The 25,744-nt window shown below is 38.3% G+C and overlaps 1 protein-coding gene across 12 annotated transcripts in view; it reads left to right on the plus strand.

The window, feature by feature from the left end:
• The window catches only part of LOC131237495 (DNA repair protein XRCC2 homolog), a 64,134-nt gene that overhangs the window by 19,576 nt on the left and 18,814 nt on the right, over window positions 1-25,744 (plus strand). For 3 of the 12 annotated variants that reach the window (XR_009167276.1, XR_009167278.1, XR_009167277.1), the window contains exons 6-11: window positions 9,517-9,654; window positions 13,053-13,155; window positions 22,573-22,609; window positions 22,729-22,820; window positions 22,936-22,986; window positions 23,946-24,051. Coding sequence is in view for 7 of the 12 variants with exons in the window: in XM_058235294.1 (XP_058091277.1) it covers window positions 9,517-9,654; window positions 13,053-13,155; window positions 22,573-22,609; window positions 22,729-22,811; window positions 23,946-24,051 (467 nt within the window). In the remaining 5 variants the exon portion in view is untranslated. Of the gene's footprint in view, window positions 1-9,516; window positions 9,655-13,052; window positions 13,156-22,572; window positions 22,610-22,728; window positions 22,821-22,935; window positions 22,987-23,945; window positions 24,052-25,744 lie in introns of those variants that run through there. The other 9 variants (XM_058235296.1, XM_058235297.1, XM_058235298.1 and 6 more) reach the window with 5 other exon arrangements.

Here is a 25,744-nt window from a genome sequence, read left to right on the forward strand (position 1 = left end):
AGCTTCAGATCTCCCTCATGTTTGGGCCCATGCCCTAAAATGAGTTGGAAAAACAGATGGACGGGGTGGATTTATCACAAACAATCTGTGGCCCCATGAATGTTTTAACGGTGGGCGATTAAACCCCAATCTTTCTTGTTCATGGGGCCTACTTGAGCTTTGTATCGACCTCATTTTTGGGTCCATGCCCTAAAATGAGATGCCCAATTTGATGACCGAGGTGGATTTATCACAAACACCATGGTGGGCCCCACTTGTGGTCGGGCTACCCTTGTCCACATTGGAAAATGTCCAACAACCTCTCTGAACTTGTTTTATTGACCTTGATTACTGTGCAACCCTCACCCCGACTGTACTTGGGGCACACCTTGATGTTTGTGAAAAATCCACCCCATCCATCTATTTTGCTAGCTCTTTTAAGGGCATGGGCTGAAAAATGAAGTAGATCCAAAGCTTAAAATGGGCCCAATGACGACCCTAAGATATTTCAACAGTAGGCGTTCTTTTTCACCTTTCATATCATGTGGCCCACTTGAGCTTTGGATCTCCCTCATTTTTGGCCTCGCCCCATGCCCTCAAATGAGCTAGAAAAAATAGTTGGACAGGGTGGATTTATCACAAACAATATGTGGCCCAACGAATGTTTCAACAGTGGGCATTCAATCCCAATCTTTCTTGTTGTTATGGCCCACTAGAGCTTTGTATTGGCCTCATTTTTGATCCACGCCCTAAAATGACATGGCCAATCCGATGGACGGGGTGGATTTGTCACAAACATCATGGTGGGCCCCACTTTCATCGGACAACCCTTGCCCACTGGACTTGAATGTCCAATAACCTCTTTGATCCAATTTTATTTCCTTAATTACCGTGTAACCCTTACCCTGACCATATGTGGGGCCACCTTGATGTTTGTGATAAATCCACCCCATTCGTATATTTTGCTAGCTCATTTAAGAGCATGAACCCAAAAAATGAGGCAGATCCAAAGCTTAAAGTGGGCCCCACGATAGCCCTAAGATATTTCAATGGTTGGTTTTCTTTCCCACATTTTCCTGTTGTGTGGTCCACTTGAGCTTTAGATCTCCCTCATTTTTGGGCCCATTTTCCAAAATGAGTTGGAAAAATAGATGGACGGGGTGGATTTGTCACAAACAATCTGAGGCCACACCAATGTTTCAACGGTGGGCATTCAATCCCCAATCTTTCCTATTTGTGTGGCTCACTTGAGCTTTGGAATATCCTCCTTTTGGACCAATGCCCTTAAATGAATTGAAAAAACAAATGGACGGGATGAAATTCTCATAAACATGAAGGTTGGTGCAAACTTGTTAGTTGGACATAACAGATCATGCAATATAAGGGAAGACTCCTAATTTTGCACAAAAATGGTGGAGGCTCTTCAACTGTATGCATGACATAGCTATACAACAATCTAGACAGTCCAAAAACTTGACTTAGCTGTGGCATCTTAAAAATCTAAATCATATGTTAATATTACCTTTCTAATTTTCCCTTTGGACTATGCATATTTTACTCTTAACAATCCATTTGATAGCCATTAATTGGATGGTTAGGATTGCTTGAACAGAGTGATTTGAGGGATTTCATCCATCCATAGTGGGACCCACAACTTGTCTGGTTTGGATAGCAACACATCAGTTCCACGTGTGAGGATGATAAGTCACTTCCATCTTTTAAATTGTGAAAAACTAATGCAAGAGTTTGCCACCCGTGTAATGAGCCATGGGAGTTACATGATACTTTGGGACCATGATCATTTTATCACCATGGACACTGCCAGGAATACTACATAACATGTATCTTAAATGACGTCATCCATGTGGACCACCCTATCAACGTCCCTGATCTCGTAGGCATAGGTGGGCACATGTGATGTGTATCTGTTGGGCACTAGTACTGGTGGACCCCACCTATCCTCATGGGTTCCTTACAGAGATGTTCATGTGGGCTTCACCTATTTTCATACATCCTCATGCAGTGACATTCATGCATGAACTAGCTGAAATGGGGGCAAAATGGGTAGTACTGTCATTTGACAAATGTAAAACTATGAGAAAGGTCAAACAGTAATATATGCGGTTGACCAGGGGTAAAATTGACTTTTCTGTAGTTAACGGCTCCATTTGTTAAGTATGCGGCTGCAAGACCTATATGAAATTGGTAGGTGGGTTTTGGGAAATAGTTTAAAAGTGGGAGGTTTTAGGTCCATAGCCAAAAAGATAGGTGACGGTATGGAAAAATCCCTTTACTTTTAAAAAAATAAAAAAATAAAATCACAAAATTTCTTAACTGATGAATTGAAAATAAAAAGAAATGGAATGTAGTTAAAACCAATAACGTACTCACTGGTAGTAATCATAATAATCCCCCGCTTACCTCATGTTGTAACCTCAAAAAATAACTTATTATTTTTATTTTTTTTTATTTTTTTGAAAGGTAAAAAATAACTATTTATTCTATTATAACTATTTAGAAAAGTGTCTTTACATGAACATGTACTCTTTTAAAGCAAGGAAATCCTAATATTTTTCTAAGCATCACCATTACTTCTAATGCCATATATTTCATTAAAATATTAAAATGAGTACAATATCCTTGAATCCCGTCACAACCATGTAGGCCTTATGTCAACCGTCATTCACTCAAACAACATCATAATCAAAAGATCATGGGCTTGTTTGAAGGCTAAGTTAGTAGGGTTTCAAACACGGCCAATTTCATGTGAATCGGACACCGTTTGGGACCCATAAAGTGCCCACAAGATAAGTGATGAAAATACCAAGGGAAACTTGTTCCACAAGCTGTCAGTAGATTCTTTACTTAAACAACTAATTCAATTATAAAAAATATTTGGTCATGTAGAATCATAATCCAACAAACCATTTAGTTGTGTCCAGAGCTTTATCAGATTACTGATCTAATCCAGTTCCTTGATTAGGCCAATTTGGATGGTTGGGTGGTCTGGATCATTGGTTGATTATGTATGGTTTCGGGTGCATCAATCGAAGCTTTGAAAAAAATCTTTCTCAAGTTGAAGTTTGTAGCAATATATCATAATGGCCCAGCTTGTAATGTGTCTTCTTTGACTTATGTAGTAGTTGATGGTGAAGGCCTCCATGCTGGATTAGGATCTTGTTCATATGATGGTGCCACATGTCATTGAATTCTTTTCACTTCTTTGCAGTCTGCCATGTTCTATGTCGACTTATGTTTCATTTGCAAGAGTGGATTTGCATGCTTAAATGGCTTCATTCACTGCTATCTATCGGCTTCTGGTCGTTGTGTTGTTGTCTTTGTAGCTCCTTGTCTCTAACATGTGCCTTCTGATTGTTGTTGAGATATTACTGGAGCGTCCATCACAACTTTGATACCGTAGATTCACCGATGCAATCATTGAGCGGATCATCCTTTTGGTCATTTCCACGTTCGCGTCTTCCGTCATTTCATCCTCTGATTCTAATCCATCTACTCGTCTGTTTATCTGGTAGCTCATCTTTTATTCCAGTAGGTCCATTTGATCTGGTTGATTGGTCCATCGGTAGGGCTATTTGTCCATCCATCGATCATCCAATGTTGGATTCCTCATGATCACACCTTGGACCGGGCTTGAGATTATCACTAGGAAACTCTTCTTAGGAGTTTTAGACGTCACATGCTTAGGGTCTACCCAATGTTTTCAGTATCGATGATATTGGCTAATATATCCCATGATATATCTTGTGTCCCACTTGTGCGATATGAAATGCATATGTAGTGCCGATATATCCCAATTTTTCGATTCAGTGAGCATTTTCAATTTTCGATCCATTTTTTGTTGTAAATTATATTAAACCAGTGTCAAAGCCTTTGTGTTTTGCATCAAAATCATGGATTTGGAGACTTGATTTCACAATTTGGGGGAGATGAGCCAAGTCATGGAAAATTGTGAAAAATTAAAAATTTCCAATTTCTCGCAAATTGGTTGCAATCTGATCTAGTGAGTCATGGTGATTTGGGGATTTTTTGAAAAAATATATATTTTTTAATTAAAAATTTATAAAAAATGTTAAGATTTTTTTTTTTTTTTTGAAATTCCACTTCGATTGGTGGTCAATGGTTTCCATTTTAGAGTATTCAAGAGTGTTTGATGAAATCGTCATCACATATAATTTAATTTTAGGATTTGGGGGAAGATAGGCCAAATAGGGATGGAGATTATATTCACAGTGTTTGATGAAATCATCATCACCTGTTTCCAACCATTGTCCAATTCTGTTGGAAACTAAAGAAATTTATTGGGGATTAAAACCCTTCAGATTCGAACTATCTTGGCTGGAAATGGAAGGTTTCAGGGATTTGGTGTATGATTGGTGGGCTTCTTTTGTTATCAAGGCTCTCTCAGGTTTCATGCTTTTTAGAAAACTTCAGATGCTAATCTATAAATTGAAAGCTTAGTACCGTGATATTTTTGGTTAGGGAGAAGCGAAAATGTCTCCCTTGCTTGTTGCAATTCGAGAGTTTGATGGCATCCAGAGCTAAATTATCTGATGATTATTGTGCTAGACTGAAAGAGGAAATAAAGTGGCGTCAACGATCCCAATTGATTTGGCTAAAAGAGGGTGATCCTAATACTAAGTTTTACCATAGCATAGCTAGTGCTTGGGCGCGGACTAATTCTATTTCTTCTCTCTGTATCGATGATGTTATTTTATTCGATAAGAATTCTATTTGTTGTTCTATAGTTAATTTCTACTCGAAATTATTGTCCTTTGATTATGTTTCTTGCCCACTTATTGATAATTTGCCTCTCTGTTCTATTTCTAATGAAGATGTGGCGATTCTTAAAAGACCCTTGGAGCTTGAAGAGATAAAAGAGGTAGTCTGGGGGCTAAGGAGGGATAAAGCTCCTGGTCCAGATGGATTCAGAATTGCTTTCTTTCAATCATTTTGGGAATTAGTTAAGTTTGACCTATTCAGTTTCATTTTGGATTTCTTTGAGCACAATCGATTGCCCACCGAGATGGGGAGCACCTTCCTATCCCTATCCCCAAATTGGAAGGGGCTCAAAACAAAAAAGATTTTCGTCCAATTAGCCTCTGGGTAGCTCATACAAAATTCTCTTTAAAATTTTGAGCTAAAGATTAAAGATGATTATTCTTAAGATTATTTCCCTCTTTTAGTTTTCCTTTGTGGAAGGAAGATAGATTCTTGATTGTGTGCTTATTACCCATGAATGTCTGGACTTTTGTTCAAAAGCTAGGGGATTGGGAATCCTTTGTAAGCTCGATCTTGAGAAAGCCTACTATCATGTTGATTGGGCCTTTCTTGACTACGTGCTGGAAAGGATGGGCTTTGGTGTTAAACGGAGGGTTTGGATTAGAATCTGTGTTTCTTCTCCAAAATCTACCATTCTTATCAACGAATCTTCTTTTGGTTTCTTTATGGCCTTTAGGGGTCTCCGTCAGGGTGACCCCCTATCCCCTTTCCTCTTTGTGCTGGTAATTGAAGCCATGTGTTGCATGCTGTCCAGGGGACATGAATTGGGCCTCTTTAGGGGCTTCCTAGTGGAAAATTCCCCCTTAGTATTAGCCGTTTTTAGCTTGCTGATGACACCCTTCTTTTTTTGTGAGGCCGACGAGAATATGGTAACCTTTTTTAGTATGATTATTTGTTGGTTCGAGATAGTCTTTGAAGGTAAATCTCTCGAAGAGTGAAATATTTGGGATAAATTTTGCCCTGGAGGTAATTTCTTCTCTTGCTGAATCCTTTGGATGTAAGGTGGGTTTTCTCCCTACACTTTACTTAGGTCCAGTGTTCGAATTATCTTCGATATTATCGAAATATCTCTGATATTATCTTTATCTCCAGCTCAGCGATACCGATAACACTGGTAGCGATACCAATAACGTTGGTAGTATTAAAAATTTCAGGTATTAGCAATGTATCGCTAAGTATCGCCAACATTTTCAACTATGTAAATTCTAGGTGTCGCTTGTATTCTCAATGCATCAATATCGCCAATGTATCACTAATATTTTTGACTATGTAAATTCTAGGTAATGCTTGTATCATAAGTGTATTGACGATATTTCAATAATATCGCCAATGTATTGATATCATTAAAATTTTGTTTATTAGAAAAAAAATTATTTCAAATTTTTTTTTTCATGGGCGCATGGTTGTATGTACTGTTCAATTTGTTGTTGATAATATTGATAATATCTCGATATTATCAATATCACAACAAGTGCGATATTGAGACCACAATCTTTCGTTTCCTTTTTTATTGTTGATGATTTCTTGGTGAAATATCGTGTGTTGTTGATATTTTGCAATATTGATGGATGTTTGGATGGATGGTTAGATGGTTAAATAGGTCGGATGGGATGGTTGGACTGATTTCTTAAAACAACACATGCTTTTAAGGCCCCATTAAATGGAAATTTGTTATGCATGCATTCTTTTTACAATATTTTATATATATATATATATATATATATATATATATATATATATATATATTTCTAAATATGCAAATATGTACATTTTAACATCTCCTGAAGTTTCGCCAAAATTCTACCGTTTTTCCCATGTTTCCCCATATTTCCTATTATTAGCGATATTATCGGCGGTATCGATATTATTTCCGTATCCCTAGCCAACGAAACTTGTAGCGATACCGATACTTCGAACATTGCTTAGGTCTACCCCTGTGTATAGGGAAATCTCTTTTATATCTGTGGGATAAGATCATGGAAAGAATGGAGAGGAAACTTTCCACCTAGAAGTTCAATTTGCTGTCCTTGGGTTGAAGACTGAACTTGATTAAGGCCTTCCTGTCTAATCTTCTGATCTACTTCTTGTCCCTCTTCTATTGCCCTAAGTATGTCATCCTGAAGATTGACAAACTTTGAAGGAATTTTTTGTGGCAAGGAGGTTCAGTCGCTACTCGCTAGGAAATTTTCCCTGTTAAATGGGAGGGAGGTATGTTTTCCCTACAATGAAGGGGGAGCGCAAATTAAGAATCCGGAGCTTGTTAACGAGGTTCTCCCCGGAAAATGGATTTGGAGATTTGGATGTGAGGACTGTAGTCTATGGCGTCAGATCATTACTGCTAAATATGGTCTATCTCCCCAAGCTCGGTGGACCAAATCCTCCTCTCTTTACCGTGCTTCATTTCTTTGGAAAAGTATAGGGAAGTTGGCTCTTTTAGTCTTTTATAAGCTGTCTTTCTCCTTGGGTAATTGATCTAGAATTAGATTTTGGTTGGATTTGTGGTGTGGATTCCCTACCCTGATTGAATCTTTCCTTGGTCTCATTACTATCAAGCGCAACCCAAACATTCTAGTGGCTAGTTATTTCACAGAAGAAAGAGATGGAGGTGTTTGGATCCGCTCTCGTAGAAATACTTCCAAAGCTGAAATCTAGGAGTTTACTCGATTACTTTTTCATTTGCAGGATCAATTGCCAGCGAGTTCTGGCCTCTTCTCTCTCCGTTCACTTTATAGATCTCTAGTAGTCTCTTTAGTTTCTTCCACCCGTTGTCACACGGGTCCAGTATGGTTTTATGGATTGTCCCCAACTCTTGCAGTGTTTCCATTGCTTGTGGGCAGGAATCGTGTGCTGATGATCGATAATTTGAGAAAAAAGAGGAATGTTTCTTTCAAATGTATGTTTGCTTTGCCTCAGGGCGGAGGAGACAATGGATCAACTCCTTTATTCACTGCCCCTTTTCCCCGAACATCTGGAAGAGTGTTCTTCGCTTGGTGGTGGGGGTCTTGTCGGCTATGCTCAATTCTATAGATGACTTCTTCTGCACTTGGCATTTGGATCTGGGAGGAGCCTTGGGGAAGAGGAAATGGAGGGTCCTTTTTTTGGCAGTTCTATGGCCTATGCGGGCTAAGAGGAATAATCGTTGTTTCAGAAATCTTAGTATTTGCCCGGCTGGGGCATTTTCTATAGTCCTTGTTTTGTTTAGGGATTGGGCACCTTAGTTTTTTGGATTTCCGGGGTCTTCTCTCCAGCAGAAGGAATGGTTGCTGTATTTGTTTTCTTGTTTTTGTTTTTGTTTCTTTTTGTTTTGTTTTTTCTTTGTAGCTCTTTTCCTTTGGTTTTGCCTAATAAAATTTCTCATCTTTCAAAAAAAAAAAAAGAAAAAAGAAAAGAAAAGAAAAGAAGAAGAAAGCAAACTTTTCAACACATCGCCATTAGCATCATACTAATAAGATACAAAGCATCAAACATCCCATAAGGATAACATCACACCCTGCTTGTATGAAGGATTACACTCAATAGTTTTTCTTTTTTCCTTGGGTATTATGTTTCTAGCTTTTGTTTTCATTATCTTTTCTAACCATTTTCTTTCTTTTTCTAATAAAAATCTCTTCCAAAAGTTTAGAGGATCTTCTTTGCTTTCATTAATAAAGTAGATTACAATGTACAAGACTCAAAACCCTAAAGTTCCTACCAAATTTGGACCATTCATCTATGACCTAAACACTTAAAAACTTCCATAATTGTCCTGGAAAACAGACTTCTAACTTATCCCAAAAGTTTCCTACTATTCTGGAAAGCAACTCTAAAACACTTGTAACTAAAATTTTCCACCAAGTAGGAAACAACTAAAATATATCCTTACAACTAATTTCACACTACTTTTTTAGTACGTACCCCAGAAATGCATCTGAAAGTCAGAAAAGAAAAGAAAAATCCTAGAGTAATGACACCAATCATGTTAATCCATTTTGTAAAAATTGCTTCAATCCTAAAGGTCTAAAACCTAGATCCGCAACTTCTTCCAAAATACTAAAACACTTCTTGTAGAAAGATATGGTGGAATAAAGAGTCCTTAAATTCCTTCATCTAATTGGGATGGAACCACCTCCAAAATTCTTCAAAGATTTCTCTTGGTGATTTTTCAACTTGCATGCTTCATACTTATCTTGATGAAATATGTTATTAGGTCACACTTCTGCTTCTAGGGAGTCTCTTAGAAGAGTGGATTTTGCCTGTCTGAATGTGGTTGGAGGTTTGGACTTACATGGAAAATCTCTGAGATTGGAAATTCTTTCGCTGGTGGATATGTGAATAGCAGTAGGATAATTTGGCTCAAAAGCAAGAAAGGATAACAAGAGGACATTTACGTAAACCCCCCTGTTGTTCTACGGCATAATTCCTGCAGTTCGTATGGTTTTGGTGTGGATTTGCTATGTACCCGTGGAAAGGCTGCATACTTGGTGTTTATGTGATACTTCTTGTTGTGGCAGCAGCCTTGGATCATCTTGCTAACATAAGAACTCAAATCGAACCTGCACTGTATTGCTAATTATGTTATGTACTATACTCCAAACAAAGTTATTCATTAACTCAGCTGCATTTCTAATCTGTGAATCTCATCTGCAGTTCTATTGTCATTTTTCTTCTTCTTTTGCAACAGATTATTTAGCATGCTCAAAATGAATTTACACTTCTCTTATTGCATTTGTTTCTTTTCTCTTCCATGATACCTTGTAGGAGAAATCTCTCTCTTCAAAGTGTGATAGAAACTGTTGTCCAAGAAATTCGTAAGCTTTTACAAGTGCAACCAATGCTTGTATTAGCTACAAAAGCAAATATATTAGGGACGGGACCTTTAGAAAGCAGTCTGAAAAGGTGACTATTTATGTTTCTCTTCCTTGTGATAACAAGAATGATTCTCTAACTGCCCTGCATGCTCTACTTGCATGTCTGTATCCAGCAATTAATCTGTACACATTTATATGTTTCTATCGCCATGGATATGGGATCTCTAGCAATTAATTAGAAAAGAATGGAAAACAGAAAGGGATGCACCAAATTTTGATATTTACTTGTTCAATTCTAAAATTAAAGCATAAAATAAAAGTCAAAACGTAAGTAAATAAAGCAGGTCCAAGGCCCCCCATGTGATCAATCATATGCTGGATTTTGGACTGTTTGTGCTGATTTTGGGGTCTAAACTTTGGGTCTACAGTTTCGATTTTTAGAACATTACATAGCTGATTTTGTTGATTCTCATATTATTTTGGGAATGATTCTCTGGATCGTTACATGCTATTTTTGAGCCATTAAAACTTGGCCAAATCCTTGTAGATGCAGAATATCTTATTTTGGATAGATTAGATTGATGTAGAATACATCTAGGAGTTAGAAAATTGGGGTTATAGATTTAATAGGATTCTAGGTTGTCTTTTATGGGAGGTAGAAGGCACTGCATATTTCTTGAGTTTTGTGGAGTTTTCCCTGTAACTAGTGAAGGACTTCTAGTTTTCATAAATTGTTTATTCCTCCTTATTCAAATACTCGTGGGGTGCTGCTTCATCCATTCTAGCAATTCTAGTATCAATATCGCATAGTTTCGGTTACCGGATTCCACCGTTTGGCATCAGACCAGGTGATCGTTGGCAGAGTTTGAGTTTGCACTATTTCCTATGTCTTCAAGGGGGCATTGCAAGAAGAGTTTGCACTGGTAGCCCAACTGATCCACCCCCTCAAAGAATGGGTAGATCAACTTGCACATAGGGAAAATCTCACTAATTGGGTGGATAGCTCCTGTGCGGAGGAGGGAATTTGGAGATCAGAATTGGAGCACAAGGGTATGTGGGGCAAGGTTCCCACCACGGTCTCATCCAATGGTTAAAATAGGTGTGTTGGGTATCATATTATCCATGAACGATACCTGATATGTACAGGATGACACACCTAAATTTCAGTAAAAAATAAGTCTCAAAGCCCCACAAAACACATTGAACATGTTACTAAGCATTTCTAAGTACTTATCTCCCTGAGATATGGATTCATAATTGGTGAATTGGGTGGGTTTTTCGGGGTGATTCACTAGTTTCTTTGGGCACCAAAACCAATACGTATCAGATTTGGGCGATGCCTAAAACTTGGTAATAAATTGTCAGTACAACTGCCAATAGTTGGAAGGTTGGGCAGTCACTCCTGTACACAGATCACCATTCGCTTGTCAATTTATTATGTATAGTTGCTAGTTCACTAAAACACAAGTGCTTAGTAACATATTCACAAATTAACTTATATATATATATTTATATTTATATAATGTCCTCGATGTCATTGCAGCTTCCCTTGAGAATAAGCCTTGTGCATCTTTGCAGCGTACTATTTATTGAGTAGAACTTCATGTCAGTAATTTTTATAGTACTTAAAATGTACATAGAGATGCACTTAAATGAGAGTACGAGACACATTACCTCATAATGAAACTGAGCTTTCCCTTTTGACATGGGGAGTAGGTTGGCACAGATATGGCCTTCTTTAACTCATCACTATCATCAAATCTATGGCTGCAATGGTACTTGGGGGTTAATAATAGAGCTGTACACGAGTCCAATTAACTCGGTTAGCTCGCTCAAATCGACTCGAAAAAGTTTGACTCGCCTCGGCTTGAAATTGGATTCGGACCGAGTCGAGCTGGTTTTGGAGCTCGAAAAAATTTTAAGCCGTGTTCGAGCTTGCCCGATCTCGACTCGACTCAGATCGAACCTCAACTCAACTCGACTCGGATCGAATCGGCTCGGTGACTCGATTATTTTGATATTGATGTTGCTCGTCTAGTGTTTGATGAAATGACTCAACAAAGTATTGTTTTGGGTGCGTAGGCCGATGGCGAGGAAGGAATGGATACGGAATGAATAATTACAAAAAAAGCTTCACATTATAAGACTGCCCTCATATCTTAATTTTGATGTTGCTCGCCGAGTGTTTGATGAAATACCTATAAAGTATTGTTAATGTTTTGCATTCTGTGAGAAATTAAAGAAGTACTCTGTGTTTGAGAAAATGTCACACAGGCTCGAACTTGGCTCAAACTAACCCGAGCTACTGACCGAACCGAGCCGAGCTGGCTAGTTAGGCTTGAGGACCGAGCCGAGCCAAGTTTGAGCTAGGGTTAGCTACTGGCCGAGCCGAGCTATGCCAAGCTTGACTTGTGTACAACTCTAGTTAATAAATATGTTAACATAATTCGCGAATGAATTAGAGATATAAAAGAAAAAAAAATAAAATTATATACACTAGTGCAACATATAGAAACTAAAAAGTAAAAAAATGACTTACCAGTCGCATGAAGTGGGTTCCCAAGGGCCAAGGGTCTTATACCATCGATGTCAATGCTCTATGCACCCATTTATAAAATTGATGGTCTGCAATCTTGATGGTGCCTTTCATGATCCTCATAGATGCATACATCGATCCTATTATTAGGAAAAGGATCCGGTTCTAAAAACATGCATCTTGGTTGCTGAGCACAATATTTCCATGCACGGTGGACACAAGTATGAGATCCGAAATATTCATTCCTGACCTTGATGGGCCATACTCCAGGTTGGTAATTCTAGCTGCCACTTGGACAGTTCTTCCCGTTGAACATAGGCTGTTGGTTATAGACTTTTCTAAAATTCATATTTGTTATTCTCAAAGGTCCTCAATTGGCAGCTGGGATCATCTAGCAGGAATAATTTTGGGGTACACAATATCTACTTCAGGCCCCAACAGTTGAAAGTTGTTCTTTTACATGGGTGCTGTTTACAGAGATGGTGATTGATGATTAACTTAGACACGTGTTTAATAAATGTACATTGGATCCTTATGTTATTGTTAGAAAGAAGATTTGTTTTCTTCATGCCATGAATTGTCCACTTCCGTGTACAATACTGCAAGTTTTGATTCCCCATACTTCTTGTCTAGCCTCACTAGCTGTATATTGACAGCACATAGGGCCCAGTTTAGGGTGGTCTCTTGCTGTGATTCAGCTTCATGCAAATGCTGGGTGCACTGCTTTTGGCAGTTGGCACTGTCAGAGACCTTCATTGCTTGTTCTTTACAAGTGTGCCCGGAAATTTTATTAGATGGATGTAATTTTCTGCTCTTGGCAGTTGGGACAAGAAAGCTTTGTTACCAGTAATATCAAACCTTGGTAAAACATTACCCAGTTTTTCATTTTCATATTTATGCACTGATTGTCTGAATTTCAGAATTAACAGTTTTAGAATGCTGTGTAACAGGACTCCCCTAAAGGGGTCTCAGCAAGGTACCTCTGGTTTAATAACTTCAAGTAGTGCATCAGAAAATCATTTCTATCGTGACTTTATGCCTTCAGTCTGGCAGGTACTTTATTTGTTCTTGTTTGACGGTCATTTTAGGTAGGATGGAGTAATATTTTAAAGAGGAAAAAGACTCCGTGGTAGTACATTGCCATATTCAAAATGGTGGTGACGGGTGACTCACTTGTGGCACACCTATACAACCATCCAACCGTCCAAATTATAAGGCACATTGTGGGCGGAGCATAGCTTGAAAATCTCATTACTCAAGAAATCCTTACCATCCAGTTGGTGCCTTGGTGGTTATCTAGCAGATGGTAAAATAAAATATTCAGTGCTCCAATTTCAATGAGCAAAATTAAATTAGTTTTACTGTTCAAGAAAAGGGTAAAAAAAGGAAGAAGCATCAAATGGTTTCTTTTATCTTCTAAACTCGATTTTTGGGTTAAGCTCCATCTACAACTGTGTCAGTGATTTGGATGGTCTGGATTGCCATACAACTATGCCATGTGCACATTGGATGAGCACCACCACTTATAAAATGGTAAGGAACTATCATAGGAGTCTACCACTTTGAAAAGTGACAGCCTAAAATTTTACTAGTTTTCGATAAAATTATTCACCAAGAGGGCAGCTTCTAGGATATGCATACTTGTGGCTTTGGATATGACATATATATGTGTGTGTGATATGCACACTTGTGGCTTTGGGTGTGACATATGTGTGCGTGCGTGCGTCGAGGAATCATTAAAAATGATGAAGGGCTTCTATTTTGTGATGAACAGTCACCCCAGAAGCAACAACTACTCGTAAAAAAATGTAACATAGTCAGAAAAAGAGATGGCACTTATTCTCCCAAACTGCTAATTGCCATGTGTCGACAAGTTGTTCAAATTGATGAAAAGTCATTCAAAGGGTTGAGAAGTTAATAGAAAGTGTCAAGCTGTGGCCCAAAGTCATGAATCAAACTTAAAAAAAACCAACGTGCTGTAACCCAAAGCAGCGACCACTCATTAAAAAGTATAATCAAGTAAAAAAATGTGACGAATGTTACTCTAAGAAAGGTGCTAATTGACATACTAAGAATAATGCTGGGATGATTTAGCTATAGTTTATAATGTATAATTATGGTACTAAGAGATATGAAATGAACCTTTGAATACCTAGTGCAGATGTAGAGATTGGGCTTCCCGAGAAATACGAGATTTGCCACATTTTCTATTTCTCTGTTGAATCTTTGTCACAAGATGCATAAGTTTGTAGTTTTGTGTAGAGGAAGGAGGAAAAAGTGAGGGAGGGGGAGGAGAAAAGAGAAGGAGAATAGAGGAAAAAGAGAAAGGGGTTGGACATCTCACCCTCTTATATTCTTTAAGCAAGAAAACCAGAAAAGGACAAACTCTCACTTATTACAATACGATTTTACAACTTAAGTGCACCCAATATGACGGAGGGACAACATGATCAAGAATAAAGACTAGGTGGGCTATACGACTGTATGTTCTTTTTTATAATCATCTAGGTGGGCCTTAGGATCATTCGGCCCACATCCACCATCATTAACACTGCCTCCTCAAGCCGGAGGGCAGATGTCGTTGATGCCCAGCTTGGAATAAATGCGTGCAAATTGATTGTGACCAAGAGCTTTAGTGAATTCATTAGCGAGCTGATCTTGAGACTTGACATACGGTATACAAATTTCACCACCAGAAACTTTCTCACATATGAAGTGATAGTAACTTAAATATGCTTGGTTCTCTTATGAAAGACTGTTATTCACAATATAAGAGGTTGTTTGATTATTAAAAGGAGGTTCATTGCAAAACACTTTTCCTGTAACAGCTTCTTTAACTACACAAGCTCACATGTTATGCGAGCTATAGTTCTATACTCTGCTTCGATACTGGTCCATGCCACAACACTTTATTTCTTACTTTTCCATGTAATGAAATTTCCTCTCACTTTTCCATGTAATGAAATTTCCTCTCGCGAGGACAATATCCGGTTGTAGACTGCCTATTGGTCAAAAGAACAATCCGAATCCTGCATCAAAATACCCTATAACTCGAAGATCATTATTTTGTTTATATAAGATTACTTGGCCAGGTGCTCCTCTAAGACATCACAAAATCTGAACTACTACATCCATATATGTGGGACCCTAGAAGAACTCATGAATTCACACACATATAATATATTTATCATGGTGTTGGTCAAGGAGATAAGTTTCTCAACCAGTCTTATATACCTTTTTGGGCCTACAAATCACATTTCCTTAATCAGTAAGGGTTTGTTTGGTTTTCCAATTTCCCATGAAATGCAAAGTAAATGAGCCATCATTATCATTTCTAGATGTTTGTTTAAACAAGAATTATGGCTTGTAAATAAAGAGTCAAATACACTTGTAAAGGAAGTAGGTAAAGTAAATTGTAATCATTACATTTTCACACTATAAAACTACCGTTTTTACAGTGATTTATGGGTGAAACAAACAATGTAAAAAAATCATCATTTTAGTCAAACGTAAGTGATGTCACCACACAATTACAAGAGTAAATAATTATTACTCATTTACAGCCATTTATTGTTGTAATTGGAAAACCAAACAGGCCCTAATCAGTTTGGGATTCGGATTTATTGGTGTATCAGCTGGCTTAACACCAAGGAGGCTTTTTTTTTTGTGAGAAAATCCAAGACATATTTCCTTTTGAGATGGATCAATAACTATGATCTTGCGATTTCTATTTCAAGGAAATTCCAAAGAGGGCCTGTATCTTCATCAGGAAGTGATGTTGTAGATCTTGCTTAAGGTCCTCCATCACTCTCCCATCACTACTTGTGACTACAATATCATCCACATATACAACTAACACAATCAACTAGACATACCTCTTCATTTGAAGATTAAATGATCAACATGTCTTGTCAAACCAAGCATGTGGAGACTGCGTCAACCTGTGACTTGCTTTTTTCTTGTAACTTCCTTTATCTGATTCCCATGAGTAGTTGCTCCAAAACACCTCCTTTTTGAGATCTCCTTGAAGAAAGGTGTTTTTAATATCAAGCTGGTATGGGGTTCATTAACAATTAATTGTGTTGGAAATAATGACAAAAATGGAGTTAAGATTGGCAATTGGAGAGAAGTTCTTTATTTAGTTGACACCGTAAGTCTAAGTGCACCTTTAGCTTCAAATGGTCTTTTAATCTTTGAGCAGTACCATTAGGCTAAAATTTAATGGTTTACACACATGGTGTGCCAAAACGGTTTTGTAATGGTGGTAACCGTAATGTGTTATGCGGCCGAAATGACCGTTATATAAAAGATGACCCAATGACCCTGTACCTGGATTGGATATTTTTCATAATGGCGCGTATCGTAACAGTAACAGCAGTGGCCATTACGACCACCATTACCATTATGGAACACCTTGTTTTCACCACTAACATCCAACATCGTGCTTGCTAGCTGGAAGACTGGTAAGCTCTTAGGTGTCAATACGATAGAGAGTGGCCAATGGCCACTCTTCCTCCATAGCTTGCTTCCATCCTTTATAAGACAACGCTTGCTAACATGACTTGGAACAAAATGAGAAGGAGACAAGGCAAATTTATGAATTACCATAGATAGCTAATGAAAGGAGATAAACTTTGAGATGGGTTGTTTCATACTAGTACGTCTACCTTGCATGTGAGATGGGTTCTTTCATACTAGTACGTCTACCTTTCCCATGCAATAGGAAGGTCAGAAGAATTGGGAGCTGTATGGGAAGAAATTGGATCAACAGGTTTGGAAGAAGATGCGGTGGATGCAACATCATGGTCGGCTTGACTTATTCCCCTTTACCGTCATGAGTGGACATTGATTATAAGCTCAACTGTAGGAATGGGCTAACAAGCAGAAGGAAGTGATTGTGTAATATTGATCTCAATAGGTATGGGTACTGGTACAATAGAAGGAAGTTGCCATTTGAAAAGAATTAAGTGGATCAAAAGTAGGCAACATCAATACAAACAAACTGTCCTTGAAGATTAGGAGTACAATACTTGTAACCCCTCTATGTTGTGGAATACCCAAGAAATACACATTTGACTGTTCTAGTATCTAACTAATCAAGACCCGACTCCAACTGGACAGAGCATATATATAGAGGGTAAGGAGAACAATGGAATACTAGGAAACAAAGCCGCATGAGGTGATTGACTCTAAGATAGTAGTTGGCATTCTATTAATTATGTAGCACGCGGTTATAACTGCATCCATATGAATCAACAATGAAGATGTGACCTCAAGTATATGATGGTTTTCCATCCGGTGATGTTTTTTGGTGGAATATGAGCAATGGGTGGTAATGGGTCCAATTTGGGCCAAGCCAGGTTATCAACAGGTTCTGAACAAGATGTGGTGGATGACATGTCATGGCCGGCTTGACTAATTTTTCTTTTTCATCATGAGTAGACTTTGGTTGTAGGCTTGACTACAGGAATGGGCTAACTGGTGGAAGGAAGTGGTTGTGTAATGTCCATCTCAACAGGTATAGGTACTGGTACAATAGGAGATTGCCATATGAAAAGAATCAAGTGGATTTAAAGAAGGTAACATCAATACAAACAAACAATCTTATAGCCCCTGTAGGTTCTACAATACCTCAAAAACACATTTGATTGCTCTAGGATGCAACTTATCAAGACTGGACTGCAAATGATGGACAAAACATACACACACCAAAAACCTTAAAGAGCGTAAAGAGAATAGTGGAATACTGAGAAACAAAAGCACATAAGGTGATTGACTTTGAGATGGTAGATGGCATTCTATTGATTAGATAACATGCGGTTAGAAATACATCACACAAACTTTTTGGAACATTTATATGAATCAACAACGCACATGCCGCCTCTCTAGTAGATGATGGTTTTTCCATTCGATGATGTCATTTTGCGATGGAGTGTGAGCTAGGGGGTGACAATGGGTCAAGTTTGGGCCTGGCTAGAATAGGCCTAAGTTTTTGGACCCAAGGCCCGAGCTTGGCCCAATCTTTAGCCTGAAAAAGTTGGTTGGTCTGACACTGATTCGGCCCAACTTGAAAATTGATAAAATCCCAATTTCCCACGTGAATGTTCATAATCTATCCGTTAATCAAGTGGCTACAAATGCATAAAGAAACAAACATTTTAGAAGAATGAAGCCAATGGTCTACATTCAAGATGGATGGGTTGCCTAATTGTTTCCTACTCGTTAGATGAGCTGGTCGAGACGGTGTAGTGTGTGTGAGTGATCCAAGGTTCAATACCTGGTAGTGTCATCTTTCAAAAAAAAAAAAAAGGAAAAAGGAAAAGAAAAAAAAAAGACATCTTTTTAGGATATAACACGTACATATAAAGTTGGGTTGGGCTGGGCTTGGACTAACTAAAATGACCTGAGCCCAAGCCTAATAAAAAAATTGATTGGGCCATGCATGTGATGCCCAAGCTTGGCCCACAGCCCATACTAGTAGGTCCAAGCCCAGCCCAAAGTTAGGTCGGGCTCATCGGGTCAGGCAGGCTACCTGGTGCATTGCGACCCTTAGTGTGAGCACATGATGTTTGATGCAAAATACCATTTTCAGATAAATATGCGCTAAAAAAAAGAGATACATACTCCTTAGCATTACTTGAATGGAATGACACACACTTTGGAGTTAAATTGGTTATGCACTTCTATATGAAGGACTTTAAAATAGGAAAAATTCAAACCAATCTTTCTCTAAATAAAGCTAAGTCATTCTTGAAAAACCATTAACAAAATACTTGTACCCTGACACACTAGAGACTTGAACATGTCCCCAAACATCCGAATGAGCTAAAGCAAATGGAAGTAGAATACACTTTTCCACTCATGTTGTTGGTTACTCGACTCACAAACCACACTAACACTAACATAGACAACAACGAAAGAATGACACTCCTGAGAATCTTCGAGGATGGGTAACCATTGATCAAGACAACAATACCACTGGTAAGGAGAGGTATCGGTTTGTGTTGCTAATCCAATTGATTTACGGTAAAGATAGTGAAGGAAACTATATTCACGTCCTCTACCAATTTGCATATTCGTCCTTAAGATCTCGAATTACACAGTATGAGGGGATTTATGAGCGTACTAACTGACATAAGGCTAAAAATAAATTTAGGTACATGGAGAACATTTGACAATGAAAAAGAGGGACTAGTGAGAATACAACAAATTTGACATACTTTGGACTGGATATTATTTGCCAAAGAAACCGATGAGATCAACAACGATATATCAATAGAGGAAAAGACACTGCAGTCAACTATCATATGATTAGATGCTTTGAAATCAGTGACCCACAGAGCAGAGTATTGCGAACTAAAAAAGTTACACTTGAGTTCACAAATGTGGCCGTGAAAGAGGAAGTAACACCCAATGTTTTCAATATTGATAATATTGAGGAATATTGGTATTGTAGGTTCTTGATATGAAACAACCGGGGAATTATAGAATTCCTTGCTATTGCCTATGATATTGCATTGTATCAATGATATCAGGTGATATTTCAAAATATCGTGTGGTATTGTTAGAATTCATTGATAAAGTTCTATAATTTCCTGCTACATGTGATACGTATTGACAATATCGAGGCAACACGTGGGAGGTGAAAAAACCGAAATAAAAAAACTTTGTCGAGTATTTTTGGGGAATCTCTTGCTGGAATGTAGTGGGCACAAATGCATTTTTGCTCCTTTTTGTTTTTGGATGTATTGTTGGTACTTGTATTATATGATTTGTAAATTATATGAAATCTTTCATGTTAGAAATGCATCACTTCAGTCAGATGGTGCATAATTTAGGACTCTATACAAAAGAAACGTATTATATATTCTTGTTCTTTTGTACTATTTTGAGTTCTAAGTGTGTAATCGTGTCTCTTTTAACATCTCCTGAAGTTTTATAAAACAATTACATCATTTTCTCAATATTTCCCAAGTTTCCCTTAAACAGCTACACAGTCCCCAGTACATGCAATATTTCGCATGGGATGCTGATATGTTTCCATATACCTAGGGTGCGATGCATGCATCGATACGGATGTTGAAAACACTGGTAGCATTGGAGATGGCTGATTTGTCAACAAGTTGGAGTATTCATCCTTGGAGAGCATGACCATGTCCCCAAATGTACTTTGCTGCTGAGCTGTAGAAATAGAGCCTGCTGAAAGAGACGCAATGCTTTCTCCAAAACAAGATGTCTGATTTTCCCATGTTGGCTTTTGATTGGTCTCCCGATATCTCTCACCCGTTGATTAGTTGCCCCTCAGTGAGTATACTTCCAGGGTACACTGCTTAGAGGGATGGCGGCTGATGCTTCAAGGAAGAAGACCGCTTCAACTGTACTCTCCACATATGTACTGTGGCACCAGACGCACCAACCAGCCAACACATTCCAACCAGTGTTTTAAATAACGAATAGCATGTAGTGTAGCGCTCACCCCTCCGAAGCGTGAGGCGTAAGCTACTGGATTTTTATTCAAGGTTGCACTTGGTTACACCAATTTCATAATATTCTGCAGCAAATTATACTGATTAATAATGAAATTTAACAAAATTGCATGATATTTGGTGCAACTAAATGCAACCTAAAGTAATAAGGACAATGATTAAGTATAAAGGTAGAGCAACGAAACTGATTTAATATTGTTACTTATATTATTTTACTAAAAGCATTGAAAAGATTATCTAATTTTTGTTGAAAATAGGAAGATGTAACAAATCATTGAAAACATAATTGATTTTATTGTAGTGAAAAATAACTTGTAATGTAAGCTATATAGTGTATAGCGTATAGTCTATAGCATGTAGCATATGCAAATTATCATGTAGCGTAGGCTACACACAACTTAAGCTATTTTCATACGCTACGTAGCGTTAAGGCTAAGCTACGCTACGTAGCATAAGCTACACGCTACATAGCATAGCTATTTAAAACACTGATTCCAACTTAACAGAAGAAAGAGTGATGATCACATGCTTGCCATTCACACCTTCACACGCAGGCCATTATAGATGTCGACATACCAAAAGAAGGAAAATCCGAGGCTTCTTTAGGAACTCTCATCACAAGGGAAATATGAAGAACAAGAGAAGAAAAGAGAATAGAGGGTTTTATGAAATGAGGAATAGAAAGAGGTCCGGATTAGATTGATTATTGCTTTAATACATGTAGTTTTGTGTAGAAGAGAAAGGAAGAAGGGAAAAGTGAGGCATGAGAAGAAAGAAGGAGACTGGAGGAAAAAGAGAAGTAGGGTTGGACGTCCCACCCTCTTGTTTATAATCTCTAAGGTGAAAAAAAGGACAATAATGCCCCTTGTATATTACAAATTTACAATATGACCTATATGCCTTCATGGACCCAATATAACCAAGTAATGGACAACATGACCAAGAAGAAAGACTAGGTGGGCCATACAACTGTACTTCCCTTGCTACAATCACTTAGGTGGGTGTATAATCATATAGCCTACATCCATCATCATCATCAATTTTGAAGAGTATTTTCCAAGTTTTTTTGCTTGTTTTTTTGAATGTTTCCTCCTAAAGTGCTCCTGCTGGCTATTATACATTCAAATCATCATAGAAAAACTAGAGTGGAATTATGAGGTTCTGACTTGAATGATCATTTTTCTTCATTGGCCCATGCTGGGACCTGTCACATTTGAGCATGTAATTGACTGGTCAAGCTTAAGAGTTTTGCTAAGCGTACACACGTGTGCAGTAAAGCTCATGTACATGCCACACATGTGCCAACATGGCATGATAGGTTCGATATCCAATCCATCCATTAGAAGGAACCATTGTATTAATGCCCTAGCCCAAGGATCATGTTGACCCACTGGTACGGTGGGCCACAATTTGCAAAATAAATGTACAGCTCTGAGGGCTCAGGTGCTGAGTGGACCATATTTATTTTTGAGAAAACATGTTGACGTAGGACAACTAACCACTTGCTCTAAAAGCTTGAACTGATAGAGCATGGCGAATTAATCCCTTTATCTCATAGCCCAGGCCCCACATCCAAGGGTTAGGTCTTCGGCCGAACCCTCCTCAGGGGCCCCAAATCACAGGGGTTCCGCCCCCTCATGGGCCCAAAATCACATGGGTTCCGCCTCACATAGGCCGCCCACCCCGAGTGTGCCCCCGCATCCCACAGGCCACCCCACTCGAGCCCGGTGTGAAAATGCCCCTGCATTACATGTAGAAGGTCGGACCAACCGGATGAGTGAATTGGATCTCGCACCTATGTGCCTTGTTGGCACATCTCGCCTATATACGTGACCTTTATTGCACACACTTGTGCACTTAGCAAAGCTCCAAGTTAATTATCTACGTTCTTCTTTTTGTCTTTATCAGATCATCATGACCTTCCAATGATAGGTCTTTCAGGAGTTGCACAGAGAGCCTCATTTACTCTTTCCTCTCCTTGCAGTCATTTGTTACACACAGGATCCTCCTCCATGCTTCAGGTCTTGTGCATTTCCCCCTTGCTGCAGTTACCATAACCAAATTGATGTTGTTGAGTAAAATTGTCAGTATCTTCCAATTTATGTTATGTAAATATCAGGCGTTCTTTCTGGTCTTGCAGATGAAAATTTTCAGCAGAGAAGTTTGCCAATCTATTTTTCTCAATGGGTGCTGCCATCACTGAATTTTGTAGACAAATTTATTGTGAGAGATGTAATACCATGCATATTGTTTATTTGTTTAGTACTCTGTTTGTTAATATTAACTGCAGCTATATTCTTCTTTTCTTCCTTTTTCTTTAATTGTCATGTTGTATGTTATGCCACAGGCTGGAATTGTTATGGTTACGTGAAACTCCTGTCCTCTTCCATCATATCAGGTTTTATTTTTTTTAAAAGCTTCTTAGCTTCATTACTTTATTCTAGTTTTTTTAAAAATCTAATTATCATATGTTTGTTGCTCATTTAATTTACGGTCTTTCCAGTTTCCAGATCAAGATGACCTTCCTGTCTATGTTGAATTTAATTCCCTTTGGATGCAACAAATTTTCTCCCTGTAATCAGCACATCATAGTAGTTTTGGAGAAATGAAAGCAGCCTTTTTTTTTTTTTCCTGGGGTCCTATTGTCAACTTTTAGAGGTTCTTGGGGATTTCTGGATAACCGCAACACAAGCAAGCATCATTTTAAAAAAGGATGGAACTTTACTTATTCCATCTATTACTTTCCTTTTTTTTTTTTTTTCTTCTTCAGGTCACCCCAAAAACCCTTTGAAATATCTGGTTGGCTGCTCCTTTGTCTTTCTTCCCTTCAAAAATATATATAAACCAAAAGCGAATTACGAAAGGGGGGGGGGGGGGGGATGACCAAAAGTCATCCATAATACAGTAGATGAACAATCTCATCATGCTTACAAGCCTGAAACCCAAAGAGCCACAGGCCCATTCATTGATTTTTTCCCTCTGTTACTTTTCATTTCTTTTCTTTTCCTCTTAAAAGGCACCCTAAAAACCCTCTGCAATATCTGTTTGTGCTGCTCCTTTGTCCTTGGAAAATGGACACAGATGATCGCAACTCATTCTTTGAGCTGATTTCATTTCTTTCATGTGTCTCTCTCACACGGACTGCACTAGAGTTGACTTTGCTTGAGAGACTAAGATTTTGTTGGGTTGGGGAGAAACTAGATATCACCATTATCCTTTTTCTTTCTTCCTGTCAAGTACACTGTGCACCTAAAATTAGCATAGGTTACCTTTCAAGGTAGCTCTCTTTTTGTGATTTTGAGGAAAATTAGCATAGACATAAATGCATTCTTTTTTCGCTGCCCCCTCTGTTTACAGGCAATTTTGAAAGTGCTGCAGCATCAAGCTGGAATGGAAGTTCCAGAATATGTGCTGCCACTTACAGCCCTATTAACGGAATTGTGCTACAGAAGAGAAAAGGAAGGTATGCAAACAGTAACTGTCCCATTAATTGTTTATAAGTCGACTGTTATTATACACAGAATATGTAATTCGGAAGGGCCTGGAAGATAAGCTGGATTTATATCGCACGAATATCAGAAGATAGATTCTAGATCAGCAGCAAAAAGAGCAGTGGAATGGAATAGATGGTTTAGGATTGATAAATCATATATGGGTCGCACCATATGTGGTTTATCTAGTGGAATTGTACTGCACCTTACTCCTCACCCCAATATTCCCATAGTAGTAATCCATAGAAAACCAGAAACTTCATTCATAAATATTTCATCTTATAAAACCATGTGTGGGATACATGTACACAGGGTTCTCTTTGGACAAGTTTCTGTCCAAACCTTCTAAAAGCAGGAAAGCTGATACTTGAGCAATGTGCTAAGAAATAGAAGCTAGCTAGGACCGTGTAGTAAAGACAACTGCAAACTAAATGATGCCTGACTATTCTGATTAAAGAAGAAGGCTAACCATGTGAATTCATAGGGTCCACTATATGGATCTGTCTGGACAGATTGGTCACACACATAGAACTCATATTGTATGGATCTGTACAGGCCTATGTTCCACAATTGTATGGACTTAGCTATCATGTAGGTTGTGGTGTCCATCTCTTGATCGCAAATGATAAGCCTCATGATTGTGGTTTGCATAAGAAAGCATCGCTCATAAGATAAAATAGTTCTTATGGTGTAAGTCTGCATAACTTTTCTTTCTTTCTTTTTATTTTTAAGGTAAAAGGTTCCACCACAAGCTTTATTGTTTAAAAGACGAATAAATACAAGGAGGGGATCATCACAACCTAACTTCAAGTATCTAGAATGCTTGTAGTTGAGGGGTTATTATAGTTGACTTGAGAAATTTAGGAAGGGGAAGGAAGAGAAGAGGAGAAGGAAAGAGTATAGAAGAAAATCTAGAGAGAGAAGCTCTATATTGTGTATTACGGCAACAAGCCCTAACAGTCCTTTTATTATATCACTAGAAATATACATGCTCCAGAGCACAAAACTGTGTGCATGCACACACCCACACACTAATACTATATAAGTACATTGCATTTTTTATACTCCCCCTCAAGTTGGAGCATAGATGTTGATTATGCCTAACTTGCTAATAATATAGAGAAGAGCATCCCGATTGAGGGATTTGGTAAGGACATTGGCCAACTGTTCTTGGAGCGAACAAAGGGGGTTGCAATTTCCTTGTTAGCAACCTTCTCCCGAATGAAGTGACAGGCAATCTCAATGTGCTTCATGCACTCATGAGACACATGATTGCTAGCAATGTGAATGACAACTTGATTATCACAATGCAAAGGAATTGGACTTGAAGGATTATAGCCAAGTTACTGTAACAGGATTCAGAGCCAAACAACTTCACATATTGCATGAGTCATTGTCCTATACTCAACCTTACTCTTTAAAGTGACAAGATTACTACCCATAAGCGTACAATATTCGGAGGTAGACCATCGATCATGTAAACTTCCAACACAGTCAGCATTGGAGTAGCTAGAAGGGTGAAGATGACTGTGTTGTTGAAAAAGCAAATCTTTACCAAATGTGGACTTGGGATAGGATACGATACACTGCCATTAGACGCGTCGTACAAGGGGTATGCACAAATTAACTAACAATGCCCACAACATAAGAAAGATTCGGCTGGAT

The sequence above is a fragment of the Magnolia sinica genome, chromosome 2 (assembly GCF_029962835.1).
Source record: "Magnolia sinica isolate HGM2019 chromosome 2, MsV1, whole genome shotgun sequence".
NCBI classification, from domain to species: Eukaryota; Viridiplantae; Streptophyta; class Magnoliopsida; order Magnoliales; family Magnoliaceae; genus Magnolia; species Magnolia sinica.